Source organism: Sceloporus undulatus, chromosome 3 (assembly GCF_019175285.1).
Source record: "Sceloporus undulatus isolate JIND9_A2432 ecotype Alabama chromosome 3, SceUnd_v1.1, whole genome shotgun sequence".
Classification (NCBI taxonomy): domain Eukaryota; kingdom Metazoa; phylum Chordata; class Lepidosauria; order Squamata; family Phrynosomatidae; genus Sceloporus; species Sceloporus undulatus.
In genome coordinates, this window is record NC_056524.1 from 44,364,411 (window position 1) to 44,384,839 (window position 20,429).

General features: G+C 38.1%; 1 protein-coding gene across 2 annotated transcripts in view; it reads right to left on the reverse strand.

Annotated features, from left to right (window-relative positions):
- The window catches only part of LOC121927096 (ABI family member 3 binding protein), a 168,986-nt gene that overhangs the window by 9,674 nt on the left and 138,883 nt on the right, over positions 1-20,429 (reverse strand). For both annotated transcript variants that reach the window (XM_042460648.1, XM_042460647.1), the window contains 6 exons: positions 19,568-19,675; positions 15,818-15,928; positions 11,147-11,278; positions 8,405-8,470; positions 6,046-6,258; positions 3,630-3,738 (listed from right to left, as the gene is read on the reverse strand). In XM_042460648.1, the coding sequence (XP_042316582.1) occupies positions 3,630-3,738; positions 6,046-6,258; positions 8,405-8,470; positions 11,147-11,278; positions 15,818-15,928; positions 19,568-19,675 (739 nt within the window). The remainder of the gene's footprint in view (positions 1-3,629; positions 3,739-6,045; positions 6,259-8,404; positions 8,471-11,146; positions 11,279-15,817; positions 15,929-19,567; positions 19,676-20,429) is intronic.

The window sequence follows — 20,429 nt, forward strand, 5'->3', positions numbered from 1 at the left end:
TCTTACTCCCCAGCCCTGGAAATAAATCCTGTGTATCGTTGATGCTCTTGCAATTAGCCCCCAGCAATGAACTGCTTTACAAACAACAGATCCATTAAAGAATATATATTAAACAGTTTCGTACTTCTTTTCAGCTACCTTTGCTTTCAACTAACTGACATAAGCCAAGGATCAACTATATGTACATTTCAGTCCACCACACACAAGATAATAAATGCACTTGCACAGATTAAGTGAATGTTATTTATACTGCAAATAAGAACTTTTTCCATAGGAAATTACTATTCCATATGGAATTTTGGCAAGCAGAAGGAACTGTACTATTTTCCAAATCATGCAACAGTAGAGAAATGCAAGTGCATAAAATAAATAAGAAGGAATTTTAGCTGATCCTTAATATGCAGTTTTTAACTGAATGGCTACTTAAAAACTTAAGAAGAGCTATATGTATCGAGATCTTTCATCATTTCTTCAAGAATTATTTAATTACTGAATGTTCTGTTAGTTGTTAATTTTTTACCACATGATGTTGTCAGAGACCCAGCATGACATAGTGGCTTTAGTGTTGGGCTATGATTCTGGAGATCAGGGTTTGAATCTTTACTTGGCAATGGAAAGTCACTAGGTGATCTTGGACAAATCATATTCTGTTAAGCATATGCCCCCCCCCCCCCGAGCAAATCTTGCCAAGAAAACCCTGTGATGGGTTCACTTTAGGGTTGCCATGAGTCAGAAACAACTTGAAGGCACACAGCAACAACATTATGATGTCAAGTCCACTACAAGGATTACAGCGCATCATTATCTTAAAACACTAACCAAAGAAACTTATTCATTTAAATTGGAAATATTTATATTTTATCTGCCCTATATCAATTTATGCTATAGTATGGATTCCTGGATGGAGGAATTCTGAAGATCAAGATGGGATATTCTAGCTAATGTTTGGCACCTATGAGTCATGTTTATTTTAAATAGCCAGTGAAGGGGGTGTGGTCACTGACATTCAAATGACTTTAAAGTGCTCACGTTTAGTTGAACGTACTCATATTTTTCTTGTTATAATGCAACTGAAATTATCTGTAGAGAAAACAACATTTTTTCATATTTCAAAACATTTTCTGTAATAGTATTTTGACATGGTTCCTATGTGAAATAGAAAACCAGTCAAATGGCCAAAAATTGAAGAAAGCCATGTTGAGTGCATAGTTACTTTCTATGAGATAAGTAGGTACAGGAATGCAGTCTTAAGATTAATATTTTAAAAAACCCAACATATCACACTTGGAACCCAGCTTGTATCATGGGACCCACTTTCTTAGACCATTTATGTAGTTTTCACCTTCACTGTTTTGAATGGTCAGAGGCAAAGGAGAGGGGGATCCTTAATTCAGAATGGGCTGAATTGCAAAGGGCCCATTCTAACACAGAATCAAGCATGCCTAAGGTCATGGTGGACTGCAACCAAAATATGCAACTAGCCTATCGTTTGTTAGAGGATGTGTCAAATGTACTGATGGTCCAACTGTTATTATAATTTGGTTTTCCATACTTTAACCATTAGTGACTATTTTATTATTGTTGGTAAATCGCTTCATTCTCTTCAGATGAAAGCAACTATTAAAAGATCAAGTCATTTGAGTAAGAAGATCCATAATATGTAATGTTGTTTTGATTGATTAACCAGCCAATTTTTATTCAGTCCAACATTTAATAATTGGACGAATGGTGAATGAACCAAATTATGGGTAGAATGTTTTGTGTTTTCCTAGTTGCTTGCATTTTCATAAGTCTGAAGATGTTATTTTTCCTTACTTTGAAATACTGCAAACATTATTTTTGACAGCTCTCCAGGTTCAAAAGCCAAAACACTCATCGTTTAAGGAACAAAAATTAATTTAACCAATGAAAAGTACTGATTATCAGACATGTGTGGAAATGAGAGAATGGAACACCTGCATCAGGTCTGTGTCTTTAACAAGTACGTGGAGTTTTCCAGTGATCTAACTGTCCAACAAAATCGAAGAGGAAAAACATCAGCAAGTTTAAAGACTGACTCTGTGTTAAAAATGTAATGGCCAATACAAATATCCCTGTTGTTAGTCTTCCAGTTCACTTAAATTAATGCTTTAAAATATGATAACAAGATCTATATCGTAGGATTTCCCATAATATCCTTCCTCTGGGTTACCCTTCATATTTTTTTTCTTGTGGATGTGCCATTGATTTATAACAGTCCCAATTATCCTCACAGGACACATTTTTAGAGATGTTTTACAATGATATGATACGCTCATAATAAATGAAGATTTGTGTCCTATATAAACCAATTTCTTAACATGAAAAAATGCATCAACACAGGCAATATTTGGATTGCATCAAAAGATACCCTTTAATGTATGCAAGGGGTATACCTGTATTAGCTCTTGCTAATACATGTACATTTTCTTGGTTAGTTACCACCTGCAACTTGGTTCTAAATAATTATAACATAGAGCATACTGATAAAGCATCTCTTAAGCATTTGATATGTGCTGTCCTTCAAGAGGCACAAGAGTTGGGTCTGTCTTACAGCAGCAGTTGCGTTTATTAATAGAGATAGTAAAAGGAAGAGACACGGCAGCAGGAAATAGGAGCAAGAGAGCCCCCCCTCAAATTAAATCTCCTCTAATTGCACTTAATATAGGTTTTATTTTAAAGTTTTAGAACATACCCACACTTATGTCATATGGAGTATTAGATGCAGGAGCCTGGAGTAAGCATAAAGTGAAAGTTTCCATACAAAATATTAAGTCATTTCCAGTTTCTCAAGGAATTTGATCTGGTAGCTTTCAAGTATATACATAGAGAATGAAGTCCTTCTCCCTGTTTAAAGAGCTGTTCTTTCAAGGCTACTGAGGAAAAGTAGAAAGAAAATCTGCAAATCTTGCAGCTGCTGAAAGACTGAGGTACCTACATGTGAAAAATTATCAAAAAAAGATGTGAAATCTCTCAAAATCTCATCCACCAGGGAGAAACCAGGTCCCCAGACTTACCCGAAGAAGTGCATTTTCTGGCCCTGGTGCAGTTTGGTCTGATAAACAGGGCCATTTTTCTCCCTCAGTTTAGCACCTGAGAGAGGTGGGACCTTCCCCGGACCAGATATTGATGATATAGGCTTTACTCCAAGATGCCCAGGGAAAAGAAATGGGTCTACCTACCTGGAGTTCTCCTGACATTCAGGTTATTATTGCCTTGCCAGAAAGAATGCTAAAGAGAGAGGAAAAGCAGTAATGGAGGTGAGGGGCAAAGGAAGGAGTGGCATTAGAGGAGAGTGTAATGAGAAAACCAAAGAAGAATGGAGGGAGGGGAAGGGGAAGCTGCAGGGAGGAAAGTAATGAGGTGGCAACAATAGATAAAGGTGGCAGCAAAACCAAGAGGCCCTTTTAAGGGCTAGGAAGCTGGATCACAAAAGCTCTTTTAAGGGCTAGCTGTGGGGGTGCACCAGATCAGGCAAAGCCTCTCATTTTTCACCCATGCCCCAGAAAGAAACATTTGAAATTCTTCTTGCATGTTAAAACAAACTAAAGGAGGATTTCCAGCCTTATTCAGGGAAACTGTGAGATTCCTGGATTTTCTTACTGCCTTACCTTGTGTTTGGTTTCAAGTTTTCCACAGTAGAATGGGTTTGATTTGTAGTTATAATAGACATGTCTTTTTCACCCGAGCTCCCATTTTCAGTTGATACAACTTTATATTCTAAAATATAGAAGAATCTTGTTCAGTTATTCCCTCAAATTTATTTTTACTCATTTTTATCTGCTGAACACTTCATTTATACAATTGGTACTTCACTGTTCTTATTGTAAAGTGAAATAAGAAGCTGGCTGCCTGTAAACATGGTGTAACCTCACACAAATAGGTCTTGTGTCCACACACAGTCACAACTGGAACATTCTATAGCTGAGTAGCTGTTGACAAAAGTCCTTGCACCCTGTCACCACATCTCCAATGTACATGCTTCTCTATGCCTAAACTACTTCCCTCTCCCAATTCAGATGTCCAGTGCATGAAGTACAAGAAGGGAAAGATATAAGAAGAATGGAGAAAGGTGGATTACACTAATTTACAAGAGAAGGGAAGTATAATGCTAAAACAGCAGACAAAACCACTCTTCCAAATGAAGCATCTGCTAAAGCCTGAACATCCTAATACAAGCACCACTGATAAAAACCATGCTGGAAGTCATGGAGTGATTGGCATGGAAAGATGACTGGTTTTCAGGGGTCATACTATTGGTAAAGACTTAAAATGTAGTGGAAAGGCTGAAAGGGATCACATTGATTGGCTCATCAGTGTGTGAGTCTTGGCAATGTAGGTAGTTGGTGCCAACACTGTATGGAAGGATTACTAGAATTCTTTTGATAACAGTATGTATTGACAAGTAAAGAAGGATAACAGTATGAAGAGGCTGATTCTTTGCTAACTCATCTGCAATCCAGAGAGAACTTTTCTGTAAACAGATCCTTCAGAGCCTCCAGACCTATGTGAAGTCAAAGGCTTTCACGGCTGGCATTCATAGTTTTTTGTGGGTTTTTTGGGCTATGAGGACATATTCTAGAAGAGTTTTTTCCTCTTCTAGAACATGACCTCATAACCTGAAAAACCTACAAAAACCCTCCAAACCTAGTTGCAAAGGCCCTGCCTTGTAATACCCTTATACATAGCACAGGAGCAAAGTCTGTGCCCTTTTGTGAGGCTGAACAAATGCATCAGACTGGGATACTTTGTATCCATAAGAGATGCGGTTCTTAAAGAGGGACTTAGAGGCAATACTGTACATAAAAAAGACAACAAAGGGAAAGTGAAACATCAAAGATGATCATGAAATTGAGAAGTACAAGTTGAAAATTGGGAGGAGGAGGAGGAAATGAAACCTAACAAGATGCTTGAGAAAGTTGTTTTGATGGGACAACATTTCAAGCATTGCTGCTAATGTGGTGGATGAAAAATAACTCAGGAAAGAGTAGCTTAGGTATTCCTGAGCAAATGTGTTGGAGGTGTGATGGTGAGGATCTCATTAAAGGCTGCTCAACTCTTTAATGTTCTGATCTTGGCTATGCACAGTCACAAGACTCATTTATGTGTGTCACAAAGACCGAATACTATTATTATTGAGATAATATAATCAATTTTATCTTTATTAAAATAAAGATAAAATATAAATATTTTTATCAGAAAGGTCCTGGGGCACCATTTTTAGTTCAATCTTTACGGGCAAATAAAGCAATACTTTTTAATTTCTCATTGATTCATAGGGTCAGAAAGTTTTCTCCGTATGGAAGAGGATGTAAGTAGCATCATGTTCTTGCTAGGGATTCTGGAATTTGTTCCAGTCTTATCCTTGGCAGGAATGAATATTTACAGTGGGGAAACCGGCATATCTGCTGCCAACACCCCCCTTCTGCTCAGAGTTATTTCCAAGAAACTAATTTCATTATGTCATATAATAAAGAATGAAACCATCTGATAATGTTATCCTCAGTCACACTTCTCAGGGGATCTTGGGAGCTGTAGTTCAAAAAGACCACTAGAGTCTGTAGCAGAGAATTCTAAGCACCTTGCTAAACTATAAATCTGAGGATTCTATAGGATGAAGTTATGACAGTTAAAGTGATATCAGACTCATAAAATGATGTAATACAGATACAAATATGGTATCTCAAAAACTACAGGCTTCAGAATTCCTGTTGGTATTCCATGTAAAAGCAGAACCAAACACTCAGTGGTCAAGCCAATGTGAACATGATTAAATTTACAGGCTTCAGATCATACGTGATAAAATGTGGCAGACCTATGGTCTCCTGAGTACATTGAAAATTTGATAAAAATTGCATTAAAAACAAGGCCTAAAGACCACCAAGCAAGTCTCTAATTTTTCAAAAGACAAGAATAGCAGTGGGGGATAACTAGAGTGAGAGAAGAGGTTTAACTGTTTAAAATAATGCCAGGCCTGGTATATGATGTTTGATCTTTCTGGTTGCAAGAGAAGAAAAAAAATCTAACCTGTAACAGTTTCATTCTGTGGTGGTTTCCAATCCAGTATAACAAAGGATGAGCAGCCCTCAACAGTCACCACAGTGAGGTTTGTTGGAGGCTTCTGTGGAGGACTGGTGGCTATATCTGTACCCTCACCATCCTCTACTGGAAAATGTTGGAGAGTATCAGTGATGGAACATGGTTTATCTCCATCTTTTTTCATGTACTTCACATGTTCACCTGAAGAATATAAAAGTATAGTTTCTACAAGTTCCACATAAACTGCCACCTCATATGATAATTCCCATAACCAAGAGATTCCCTGCAAATAGTATTTGAATAATCATAAGCATGCCGATGAGGAGATGCCAGTTTAAAACATTTACCCCAAATATCTTCAATGAACAGACATTCAAGATAATGGTGGTCATGCAGAAGTACTCAGTTATGCGAACCAGCACTTATGCATTGCCCCAAAAGAATATGTACACCAAAAGGGGAGTGTGGAATGGACATAAATTTGCATATACTCATCTATATGCATCTATACAAATTCTGAAATTCACAGAACAAACGTCAATTAATTTCCCACTGAAATCACAACAAATAAAATAAATCCTTCAGTTAATTTGCAGTATATTGTCCCATCCACCCAATATCAGTTTATCTTCACTTAATATATATCACTCAATTTGTTAAAAGGTTTTAAGGCTAGGATACTAAAACTTAGCACAGTGTGGGGGCAGTATAGATTCAGCATCCCCTGGTGACATGGAGCGAAAATGCACACATGCACATAACCAGCTCCCAAAGTGGTGGGCACATCTTAAGCCGGTTACCCTTCTGTCATCCCGAAGCCTGGTGGTGATCAGCCAGGTGGGTTCATCGACCAACATGAGATGGTGGATGACAGATCTAAACCTCATGCTCTCAGGCCACCCCTCTTTAACTTTTGTTGTTATATTCAATAAGGTTGTGGCTTTTTCCTGCCAATCGGTTGTCTGTTGTGTTATTTGCACCTTCTCCCCTCCACAGCAAATCCCATCTGAACAAATTGTGCCAAGGTTTGCCTTAGGGTCTCTGTAAACTGGAAACAACTAGATGGCATACAACAACAACAAAAAACAGCATACCTCTTCTACCTAAGAGAAAGGGTACTTGGTTCTGAGGAGACATGTATAGGATTATGCTTCAGGTATGCAGCACTCACATACTTACTGGAGAAAGTTCCATTATGTCAGCAAGTTTTCTGTCGTTACTGTCTATCTGTGACTAGACAGCTATGAGATTAAGCCAAAACATTGGGATTAAGCCAAAGCAGCGGAGTAGAAAGATATAGTCAGTTTAATCTGATATTTCATGCATGCTTGCTACTCAATCAACCTTTCTTCTGAGTATACAAGCACAGGGTAAGGTATAAAGATGAAGTTACAGGAATTCTGCATGGCAAACTATCCCCACTGAATTCTCTCTTCTACCAACTGTTAAAGATGCAGAGGTCTGTTTTCTTCTTTATCTGGTCACCCTAGTTCAGCTGTAAACTTCCTTAATAGTAGTTAAATATCAAGATAGATAGATAGATAGATAGATATCTTTGACTTTTTAGACTTCCTGAATCTAGATATACACCTCCATACAGAAAAGTTCAGCCTCCTTGATACTGTTTTTCTAAGCGCAAAAAAGTTATATTTTGTGGGTGGGAGGAGATAATCCATTCTGACTGCTTCCCAATTGTATTTTGTAACTGCAAGGTAGAGTTTGTAGCTGTATTGTGACATAAGGGTTTGAGTGTTGGACTGTGACTGTGGAGACCAGGGTTCGATTCCCAGTTTGGCCATGAAACCAACTGGGTGACCTTGGGCAAGTCACATGCTCTCAGCCTCAAGGAAAGGCAATGGCAAATCTCCTTTGAACAAATCTTGTCAAGAAAATCCTATGATAGGTTCACCTTAGGGTTGACATAAGTTGGAAAGAACTTGAAGGCACATAACGATGATGATGACAAGAAGTAGATGGAGATCTAAAATATAAACTGTCAAATATTTCTGCCTTTAAAAAATATTTTCAAAGAGAACATTTGACTACTCCTCCCATTTTGCAATCAATGCCCAGCAATTGTATGGCCACTTATACATTTGTTAGTTACTCAGTACAGCACATATGGACTGGATAAGCCAAGTAACTAAGATATATACTGAACATCAAGAACTGTGGTGGTAACAATTTGGGGAAATGGCTGTAACCTCAGAGAAGAAGTGAAGGGAAATGCATTGAAGACTTACTGTATAAAAGATCCTTTGTTCTGGAATTTGGATAATGAAAAAAAAAACATTTGGTTAAATATTATTTTGTCAGTACCCTATAACTGCAGATGTTTTAGACATACCTATATACCTTGGTGTGCCTGCAATATCAGTCTCTGTTGTAGGAAGTGAGCTGAACATTGGATTACCTAAAGAGAAGAAAACCAAAATAGTACTATGCAAAGTTAAAATGACATTCCATATTTCATCTTGCATTTTAATCTCAAACAGTCTCTTAAATCCTCCCCTTGGTGCATACTTGGACTCAAGTTGGCTTTTTCTTCAGGGTGAGCTAGACTTGGCTGTGATGGAAATAAAATGCTTCTTTGCACTGCCAAAACAAAGATAATCATAACCCAAATGACTGAGCTCATTATTGCTGTTGGAGTCACTTCATGCATAATATACATAATCCTCCTTAGAGATCTAAAAAGGTTCTTTTGTGTTTCACCAATACTCCAGCCATTCAACTCATTGTCTGTCTCTGCAGGGAGCACATCTTGAATTTAGCAACACTTAAAAAAATGTTGAAGGCAATTCTGAGCCAATTCTCCTTTTTATGGCATGTTCTTTAATATCCAAGGAAAGATGCAAACACAAGTTATGCTAGTCAAAAGAAACATGCGGAACAAAATTAGAGCTGGTGAATTTATATTAGTAAATATCTTAAAGAATGTAACCAGCCAAAATTCTGAATTAGATATATTTCTATCTTACCTAAATAAGCAAGAATTAGAACATGCCTTTTAAGACAATTCTGAAATATATTTCAGTAATGCAACATTTTTATTCAAAAGCAAAGTATGCTTATGTTTTATTTTTTTTCAACCCCCCTTTTAAAAACCTTGTAGATCAGTGCAACTACACCACAAAATTATTTCTAACCAGTATCAAAGACACCTTAACTCTAAAGGGTTAGAGAGAGATAGGCTATACCTTTGCAGGAAGCACACGGATTTGCCTTCGCAGCGCAGGACCTGTCCTATTATTTGCTTGAAATTTTGATCTTTAACAATGCTTTTCAACAATTTACTCAAAATAAATTTCAAGCTAACCAGGTTTTAATTTCCTGGATCCCCTCATGATCCCTTTTAAAGGGTTAGTGTTACACTGGTCTCTTTCCAGTTCCTTTTTATACAAGAGCAGTACTTCTGTGTTTGTGTTCTTTAAGAATTTTTGAATAACCCCCATCATGCACCAAAAAGTCCACTTGTCTTTAAAATTTAGTACTGATTTATACATGGGAAGTGGTTATAACACAGTGAAGAAGCAATGTTTTGCATGCAAAGGTTTCTAGGCTAAACCCATGGCATCTCTTGGCAAAATTAGAAAAGACTCCTGTCTGAAATGTTGGGAGGGTTGCTGTTAGCATAGAAAACACTGAACAATGTCTAATTTAGGAGCTTATTGCTTGGCTTTTTAAATTGGCTCCAGCATCCCAGGCTGCAGCTGGAACGCGGGATGGAAGCGGGGATTATCGCACACTAAATCTCAGCCAAATCACTCCCTGCCATCAGCCCAGATCTCAGCCAGGTCCAAGCCATGCTTTGCCAGCAGTTTTTAGAAGTTGCAAAGCTTTCCGACTTCTAAAAAGTGCTGGTGGAGTGCGGCTTGGACCCAAGCAGATTGCGGCCAGCTATTCGGTGGCCATTTAGTTTGCAATAGTCCCCTACTCCATCCTGCGCCCCAGCTGCAACCAGGGAGGCTGGAGCCAATTTAAAATGCCAAGAGATAAGATCTTTAGTATAAATCAGCTTACTATGAAAGCCTGCATAGTTTGAACACTGGACTAGAACTCCAGGAGATTAGGACTCAAATCCCCACTCAGCCCTGGAAATCCATTGGGTCTCTCAGTTTAAGAGGAAGGCAATGGCAAATCTATGAAGGGTTTTTCCCCCAAGAAAACCCAGTGAAAACCCTTTAGGGTCGCTCTAAATTAGAGTTGACTTGAAGGCACATAACAAACATTAGTGCCAATATATTTCCCTGCCCCTGTGTTATACCAGTAAGGGGGCAAGCTGTAGAGGGAGTTTTCCCCACTGGAGAAGCTATGAGGGAGGGAATGTGGCTTACAATCCAGATGATCTTGGGCAAATCACACTCTCAGTCTAAGAGGAAGACAATGGCAAACCTCTGAATAAATCTGGCCAAGAAATGCTTAGGATAGGGTTACTACTAATTGAAGTTGACATGAAGGCACACACAACAAGAAAAAGAACAACAACAGCAACAGTGTCTTACATACATTTATTCATTAACCGTTATGGATGCCTGTTCTGATCTTTCATTAAATAATGAAAACAACAACATGTTTACTGGCTCCTTCAAGGGCCATCCCTTTTTTCCCTACTCAGTGATTTGAGTGAAATGTCTGGGACACTGCGAAAGAAAGCAAGTGTGTTATAAGGAGCTGATAATAGTGCTTTGTTTTAACATGGGCTGAATAAAGGTATCTATTATGACTCTTCAGTCACTGGGGAGAAAGCCTGATGGATTCCCTGCAAACCCTTGGGAGACTAAATCCACAGATCAGGAGCTCGATGCCCACCCCAGATTGCACCATCAATTTTGGACTTTCCCTTTTGTTTTTCCTCCTCACTTGTTCTCCTTTCTCCCAAGAAATAACTTTCAAAATTTGTAGTATTACAGTATAGGATTTGAAAGGCTGGTGCAAATGGCAGATTTACTGAAATATAGAATGTGGCATTATAAGTTACCGCCATTTAAAATGCTGATGCTATTGGAATATTTTGGATTTGTTTGCTAGTTTGCCAAACAATACCCCCATCAGAGAACATCAACAAATATGGAACAATAATTCTTACTATAATCTGGAGAAGATGCTGCTGTAGGTGGCTTTTTATGTGAACTTGTTTTTGCAAGACTAGTTGGCCCAGTAGGCTTTATTGGGGAAGATGCTGTTGAAAATGAAGAAGCTCGTGGTATCAAGACATTTCCTGTTTGAAAATAAAAGTAAATCTGAACATCAAGTTGAAATTACTGTAACCTTGATTCTATATGGTAAATTAATAGGGCATACAAAATATTTTATTTCTTCAGAAATCCACTCCAGTCACTCTAAAGATACACAGGCAGACAGAGAGTCAACACAGTGTATAAAGTGTTCAAATTTTAAGTTGACTTTGCTTAATCAGAGATATCTATCAATCAAGTATGCATGCAACCTTCTAATATTCTTTTGATTTATTTCTTCCATAAGCCAAATAATGAAAGGGTTGTCCTATTAAGTTAAAGAAAGGGCAAGCAGAGTGTGGCCTGGGGCTGCATGTGCCCTCCCCCCCACCCTCTCTGCACCCCATCCCACACACTGGAGGATCCTATTTTATTTGCCTTGGGATTGTTATTGGATGTTTGATTGCATTTGAGCATTTGGAGCATTTTTTTACATTTTAAAGGCCCAGCTGGGCCTTTTTGCAGAAACAGTTCTAAAAAAAAAGGTGGACACACACACATACACACAATGCCACAAATGATAATTCAGTTGTGTGAAGGAAACAATGGGGATCAGGGTCTCCTGTATTTTGAGGGGTAGAGGAGATGTGACCCCTTAACCTCAGGCTCTTGACCACCCCTGGATCCATGAACATAAATGTAAGTCTTTTGTGTTTATACCAAGAAACAAATATAAACTGGGTATGTATTCAAATCCACATTGGAATTTACATTTCTGTGTAGATGCCATCGATTTACATTTAACTGCTTGCAGTGGAATGTCTTAAAGTGCATGTGAATATGTGTTCTTTGCTCCCATTCTGAAAGAATTTGTCACATATAAATAATAGTACAGTGCGCCCATGTCATACGCGGCTCTTTGATACCTTTGATTAAGATGAATAGAGGGAGTATATTAAAATTCTTGTTCTGCCAACAAAAATTCAGAAGCTGGTAGTAAGTTTATTAAAATGTTTGATTACTCCCTTCTTTTGGATGTCAAACATTTTTACATGATGAAGGAAAGAAAAATGAGATGTTTTTAAAAGGGGGGAAATATCCAATCAGTCTGCATAAGGAAAAAAAACCCCTCCTTACATTTCTTACACTTCAGACCTGGAATGTTCACTCTTGAGAAATGTACATTTCCATATGATGGTCTTGCTCCCCTTCTCAAGAATTTATTAGAGTTCCTAACATATATTTAAACTGGCTTCATGGTTTAGACAAAGAACATAGTATCTAAAATTATTGAGAGTTTAGTATAAAGGTATTAACTGTTTAGTATGCTATACGGTTGGTTTTCAATATCTGTAGTCTTGCCATCTGCGGATCTGAGCATCCACAGACAGCAAGCCCCATTGTTCCCCATGGCTGTGCATGCACACGACCACTCTAGCAAGTGTGTGCACATTGTGCAACCATTAGGAAGAATGGGATTTGAGGTCCTGTGTTTTTTTGTATCTGCGCAGGTGTGTGTGTGTCCAGAATGACTCCCCCATGGACATGGAAGTCTGACTGTAACTGGAAGGAAATAGGGTGAAAGATCCTGCATCGGGAGGCATACAAGACCATGTTTCTGTAGGAATGTTTCCCAGTGCTAGACCCTTAAACCAGCTTTGTAAGCGGTATTGCTTACCTCCAGCATGGCCATTTCCATTTGGTCAGAGACTGGGGGATGAGCAGGGAACTGCTGACTTATATTCATGTTGCTGCATATGCTTGCAGGAGTCATCCACAGTGACTTCTGGGAGGCTTTGGGAAGTTACTGAAGATGATGTCCTTACATGGAAATGGCCATTTTTGGGGGTGGGGGAGGAACTGTTCTGCTTACAAGGTGTATTTGGGAGGTGGTTTTTGCATGATTGGAAAAGGATTCTGACCTCTGCAACAGCAAAAAAAGTGATTTGCAATTGCGTTATGTCCAATTTACACCACTGTAAGACACTAATGGGATGACAGGTATAATTTCAATAAATTAAATTAAAATAAAAAACAGCTTGGGGAAATTTGGGGATACAGTTGGCCCTCTGTATCCACAGATTCTTTATTCAACCATCCATGGCTTGAAAATGTTCAAAAATATATATAATTTCCAAAAAACTTTGATTTTGCCATTTCATGTAAGGGACACTATTTTACTAACCCATTGTATTTAATGGGATTTGAGCATCCACAGATTTTGGTATCCATAGGGCGGGTGCATAAGTCCTGGAAAAACCCCCAGCAGATACTAAGGGCTCACTGTATATTTTATTCTAATGACAATTTTGACATGTGGACTGAGTTGGATGGCCAGGAGCTCATACTCTGTTGTTGCATTTCCTTACCCACTAAACTGCTGCTATGTAGATGTGGCTTGTTACATAGTATTTTCCCAGTTAAGCAATATTTCTCAAACATTGTAAGCATTGCAGGAATTAAGTGGGTAGATTTATGTGATCAGCCTTGCCTACTTGACTGTGATATTCCCTGTCTCATTCAACAACACTACTTCCTTTTCATATTTGTACACTAAGATCAATCATTACATCATCATACACTTCTGTGTTTTTGTCTACAAACAGAAAACTCTCTAGTTATGAAATAAGCCATTATTTTCTTTTCCTAAATATCTGATGCTTACCATCGTTCTCTTGGTTTCACCTGGGAGCTATGGTCTAAACATCCTACTCTGTCTCCTAAACTGTCTAAAATCCTAATTCAAATGAATCCAAAATAACCCTGATTTTCTGGATGCTGAAGGCATTTCACAAGACAAAGAAAGATCTAATGTCTGGATTCTAGCAAAAACTATTTCCATTCCATTTCCATTGTCTGGATGTTTTTAAACAGAGGCTTGATGATCATCTGTGGGCAGTGCTTTCATTGTGTATTCCTGAATGGCAGAAGTTTGGACTGGATGGCCTTTGTGGTCTCTTCCAATTCTATGATTCTACAATTTGTACTTTTCACTAAAAAAAGTGCATTGGTACGCTAACAACACCACAGAAAAACAAATGACCAATAAAATGATTAAACTATTGGAAAAACAAATTAAACAATTGTTGTTGTTAACTGCTGTCAAAGCAACTTTTACTTATGGTAACCCTATCAATGAGAGACCTCCAAATCATCTGCCATCAATAGCCCTGCTTAAGTCTTCTTGAGGGCTATAGACTCAGGTTTGTGGCTTCCTAGACTGGATCTATTCTTTTGGAATATGGTCTTCCTCTTTTCCTACTGTCTTTTACCTTACCAGGCATTATTGTCTTTTCTAGGGAGTCTTGTCTTCTCATGATATGGTTTCTGTTTTGGCTATCAGGTGATGTACATGTACACAGGCACTTCTTGGGTGGCTTGAAGAATGTGTTTGCAATGAACAAACTGTTGGCTTCACAAAATTCAATCAGTCACTCTCATGTTTCATATCTTGATCTTATGCAAATTTTCCTACAATTTTTGATTCTGTACTATTTCCTGTTTTTGCATTAACAAGATGTCCTGTTTTGCTACATGATCAATTTTTTCTTGGACTCTAGTACAGAATCTTTCAATTTCTTCTTCTTCTGTCTCTGCAGCTGGAGCATGAACTTGGATTATGGTTATATTGATGGGGTTTCCCTGAAGCCTTATTGATATGATCCAGTCAGACTTTGCCTTATATCCTCTGGTTGCTCCTTACTACATCTCTCCTCACTATGAATGTTGGCATATTTCTTCTTAGGTTTTCATTTCCTGTGTAAAACACTGTGTAATCATCTGCACCCAAAAAGTCCCATTCCTCTCCACTTTAGCTCATTCAACCCAAGTATTGTAATGTTGATACATTCAATTTCTTGTTTTACTATGCCTAGATTCTATATTATGTGTTGTGCAGCTTTGGATTCTGAGCTTGTCAATAGCTGAATGCCTTTTTGGCTTGTGCCCAGTTGTGCCATTAGCCACAGCACTACTCATAGTTGTCCTAGCTCATCAAAAGCCATCAGACCAGGGAGTTCCATCTTCTGGCACTACCTCTTATTTCATTTTGGATTGTGTCATCACAGGATTTTGGTGCTAAAAGACATTCAAAAGGAGTTTACTGTGCCTATTTTTGTGCAGTATTAACAAATGTTAGCTATGGTGCCACTGTTGTTGACTCTGAGAAATACTCCACCAGTGTCACCAGCCACTACTGCTGCTACCCAGTAGCTGTTTGGCACATTTAATCTAGCTCTTCAGCAAAAGTCTGTCTGACATCAGAGACGCTACCAGCAACACTGCTGCCATTAGTATAACTTCATGCCTCACAGGAGCATGTAATCCCACCACTTGGAAAGGTAGTAAAACAAATTCATTTAGAAGCTGGAAGGCATATGTCTTCATACCTTCCTAAAAGCATAGAGAGTAGGAACTGATCGCAACTCTAAGGGCACTCCCTCCCACGATCTGCAAACAAATGAAAGTACCACTGGATGTAGGAAAGCTCTTGGGAACAACAAAAGAGAACTGTCTTATGTTTGAACATAAACAATAAATAAAAGTATAAATACATAAATTCACTCCTGGAAAATTTTACATACCCGAACGCCCAGGTTTACCAGTCACAGTGTTTGGTGGCAAAGGTTTTCTTCGAACTGGTGTAGGTTTGGCAGGAACTAAGGGAGGTCGTGGAGGGTCAGGTGGTGTAGCTACTGTATAACGTTACAAGACACCACTGTTAACGGAGGAACTCTCACACCACGTAATCAGAAAGAGAAAAATGGCTAATAGCTACACTTCTCAAGCAAAAATTTAAGGCATGAGCTTCAGCGATAAGAACTGCAAAAGAACACAAAACATATACAGGGAAGAGCTGAAAGGGGTTATTTTGAGCTTTTTCATTTCTTGCATGAAAGTATGCATGCTTTCAGCATTAGACCAAATAACAGCATAGCAAGGCAGCTAAGCCAGTTCACCAAAATGTATGCTTCTTGTTCAGTTAAAAACCTTTATAGTGTTTTGGCATGGTATTATATTGAGGGAATATACAATTATCTGTTGTAATTAAATGGTGTTAGTAAGACAGTTAGACCAAGGTAAGAACAATGCTCATTGTTTTCTATGGATATAACCACTGCTTTGCCTACTGAAATTAGAATAAATCATAGAATCATTGAATCAGAAGAGACCACAAAGGCAATTCAGTCCAACCCCCATCATGCAGGAATACACAGTCAAAGCACTCTCAACAAATGGCCATTCAGTCTCTGTTTAAAAACCTCCAAAGAAGAAGAATGATGAAGCAAGTGGAAAAGTAGTGACCTTAGGAATGGATCAGTGAGGGGTCACTGCCAAAGAGCTTTTAACCAATGTGTACTGGAACCAGGACTCATGGGGTCACTCTTGGACTCTCCTAATCCCCACAGCAACTGAAGGGGAAATGGGGTTCCCCAGCTATGATGTATTGCTATAAACCAGTGGTTCCCAACCACTGGTCCTCAAGATGTTTTGGATGTCAGCTCCCATAATTCCTGCATGTTGGTCAAGTTGGCTGGGACTTCTGGAATCTGAAGTCCAAAACAAATGGAGAACCAAAGGTTGGGAACCACTGCTATAAACTATCTCTGTTTTAATCTAAAGTATTAGAAAGTGGCTGTAAAAACATCTATTCCTCATACAGATGAATATTTATAGCAACAATTTTAAATTAACACAATGAGCTGCACTTTTGTATTCTTCATGGGGCTATAGGTACTCTGCACTTAATATGTAATTCTTTTCCACCAGGAGAATTTCATGTCTAGGTGGTCTGCATTTCTGGTTTGCTGAATTAAATACACTCAGTAGAGGAATAGCTGGCTTGCAATGTCTCAGATATAGCAGCATCTTGTGTTCAGTAAGCCATCTATATTGCTGCCTACAGCAGTTTTTAATAAAAAATATATTTCCCATCTTCTGCCCACTGTCATGCCCAACTAGCATGCTTATGCAAGGGGCCAAAGAAGAACTGTATGTTTTCAGAGGCAGAAGTAACTGTACTCACTTTGATTCCAGGAGTTGCAATAATGAAATAAGAATACTTAAATTTCATTTGGTCCTAATTCTTCATAGACCTATTTTATGCTGCAGTTCCTTAATTAATAAATGATACAATTATTCCTTTGCTTAAGTGGATATCTTAACTGCCAGCAGTTGTCTTTTTTGCACAAATAATGAATCCCACTGTCCTTTACCAGGATTTTAAAAAAATCTGTAGTTAACCATTTTAAAAGCCTTTGTTTCCATGCACTCTTTCCAAGCTTTAATGCTAAATAGAATTCAATCAGACAAGCTTTCAAAACGCATCAGTATAAAAACAAGCTCATGCATAGCTTCAGAGATATTGTAATACATGAATGAAAGACCAGAAAACAGAAATGCCAAGGCAGTACTTAGTACCAATATGATGGATGCAAATTAATATAGTGTATCATTTTTTCTACAGAAGGACACCTGTTCCTAACATTATTATAAATTGATTTTATTTCTTGAATTTATACCAGTTATATCAATTATCAATTATGTAATTAAATAATGTTTAATTATGACTTCAGTTTGCAAACACTTATTGGAGAGTAAGTCACAAGACTCAATGGAATTTCCCCTTTCAGGGCTGTTAATTAGTTAACCAATATTTTGTACTAGATGACTCCAGTAGTCTGGAGCCTAAAAATTATAAGCACCATGTGGCAAAGGACATTCTGGCTCCTTGGTCCCTTTATAACTCCCTGTGGCTCTGTTCCTAGGGAATGGGAAATGTTTAGAACCAGTGAGGATGCAGAATTCTAAACTCTGTGTTATGTCTGGAAAATCAGTGTGTAAAGGGATCGAGCATATTTGAAACTAAATGAAAGAAAGAAGTTGGTAAAACAAGCTTTTGCAGACTGTAATATATTTGAGTCTGCATCTGAGAAATAGACTCAAGTCTATGAAAACTCTTGCTATCTGTGTCTTTCTTTCAGTTAATCTCAAGATCCCTTTACACAAATACGGTTGTATTGAGGGAAGCTACACATGAAACAACATTCAAGACTAATCTGGCTCCCTTTAGTGCATGCAAAAGTGCCTAATGACCTAAATCCAAGATTTCACTTAGTGGCATTTGGTTGGTGATGGAGGAAGGGTAAAGAACTTCAATTTACTCCTGTCACCTTGTACTTTCTGGTGCAATGTCCTATGCTGTTGGAAGACTTTCCAGAACAGCATGAAAGGTGTTCCTGTGTTGTGTGGACAAAGGGGAAATGAGAAAAATTCCACACTACCATTTCCTCCAGTAGTAAGCTTTTTCTAGATCCTGATTATCTCTACTAGTGGAAAGAGTTCTTCTCCATTTACAGAGAAACAAGTTCATTTTTCTATAAATTTTCTATTTTAGGCGTTCTTCAATAGGCAACAAAATGCATTTAATAGTGACAATAAAGCATTGAAAGCTTAGGCCTTTTTTACTTCATTCATGAAACAGGTTCAACACATTGCAGAGCAAACAGATGTCCTGCTCACTTCTCTGTCCTATACTCTGCAAAGATTAACCACAGAGGAAAATAGAAAAAATTATATGTCATGTTCCATCACAGGATCAGGAACATTGATATATATATATATATATATATATATATATATATATATATATATATATATATATATATGTCATATTGGCCTAAATCCAATGTGAGGCTTGTGGTAGTATTAACAGTTTTCAATCCTACCAAACATAGCTCTTTCTAAGGCTTAGGAATTTTTGGCACAGCTAAAAAATGCGACTTACCTTGCCCGGTTTGAATCCTTTCCCAATGCCGCCTCCTGCCTAAAACCTGGCTAGAAGCTCAGCTAGCGGTTTTCCAAGTTGGGAGCTTCCCAGCTTTGCAAATCAGCCAGTTGAGTTTGGATTCTAGCCAGGTTTTCGATGGGTTTTAGGTGGGAGGCAGCATTGGTGGCAAAATGCAAGTGATAATATTCAGCTGCATCTCATTGTGTCTCATTTTTTAGCTGTGCAAAAAACTCCTTAGAATCTACTCTGGAGTTTCCTAGACATCCAGAACAGGTATTTTTGGGTGAAGATGGGCTAAAGGAAAATGATGGATTGTCCCCTTCTGCTTGCACTCATGGAAGCTTCTTCAGAAAGCACACCGAAAAAATTTCTTTGATTTTTTGCCCATTCTGCCAAGAGCCTTCCCCCCTCTCTCTGTGTGAGAGAGCAAGAGATTGAGAGATCTTCAAGACCTGAACATGTTCACAAGTCTATGAATGTTATCATTTTAAAACTTATATCTTAAACTATTTATGTTGCTGGAGAAAGAAAAAAGTAATCTTACCAGGGTCTGATTTTTTTCTTACAACTGAGGAATGAAGTGATGTGTTGGAGCTTATACTAGAACTTGTGCTGGAAAGCCTGACAGCATCCTGGTTGGTTAATTTGTCACCTATGAGGGAAAAAAATTAAATACATGTACTACAGAAAATGTCCAGACAAAGTTATCTAACCTAGTGAATTTCTACAAACTACACAGAAAGACCAATGAGTGTAGCCAGTCATCTAATGGCAAGTGTACATTATACATATTAAGTCCTGTAAATCCATAATTTTACCAATCCCTCAAATATGTGGACTGTTTGCAAGCTTGAAAAGTTCAAAACTCAGAGTTAGGATAAACAAGAACATTAAGCTGATAAAATATTACAAAATTTATCCAGAATTGTGTGGGCTGATGTTATTTTGATTATAATTTGAATGAAACAAATGTCTGACTTGTAACACCTAAAGTGTGTAAAATCTGTTTCACACCAAGTTCCTTGCAAAGTAGACCAAAACCAGGAACTTAAAAAACCCCACACCCACCAGACCCTGAAGTTTGCCAGTCAGTCTTAAATTTGGTTGAAAATGTTCATGATGTCAACCTAAGACTAAATATCAAGTCTGGTCAAAATAGAATGAGTGTATATATTAGAGCATTCATTCATTCAATCTTACCCCACCTCCCCCCGAATTCTGAAGTGTTTTGCTTGGGAGACACTTGATGTAGCTGTTAATCTCCACTTTTCTGGAGCAGCCCTATGTAAAGCACATTACAATAGTCTAACTGAATGGTAACTAAGGCATGATGCCTTGATATCATTGGAGAGGCGGGATGATGATGATGATGATGATGATGATGATGATGATGATGATGATGATGA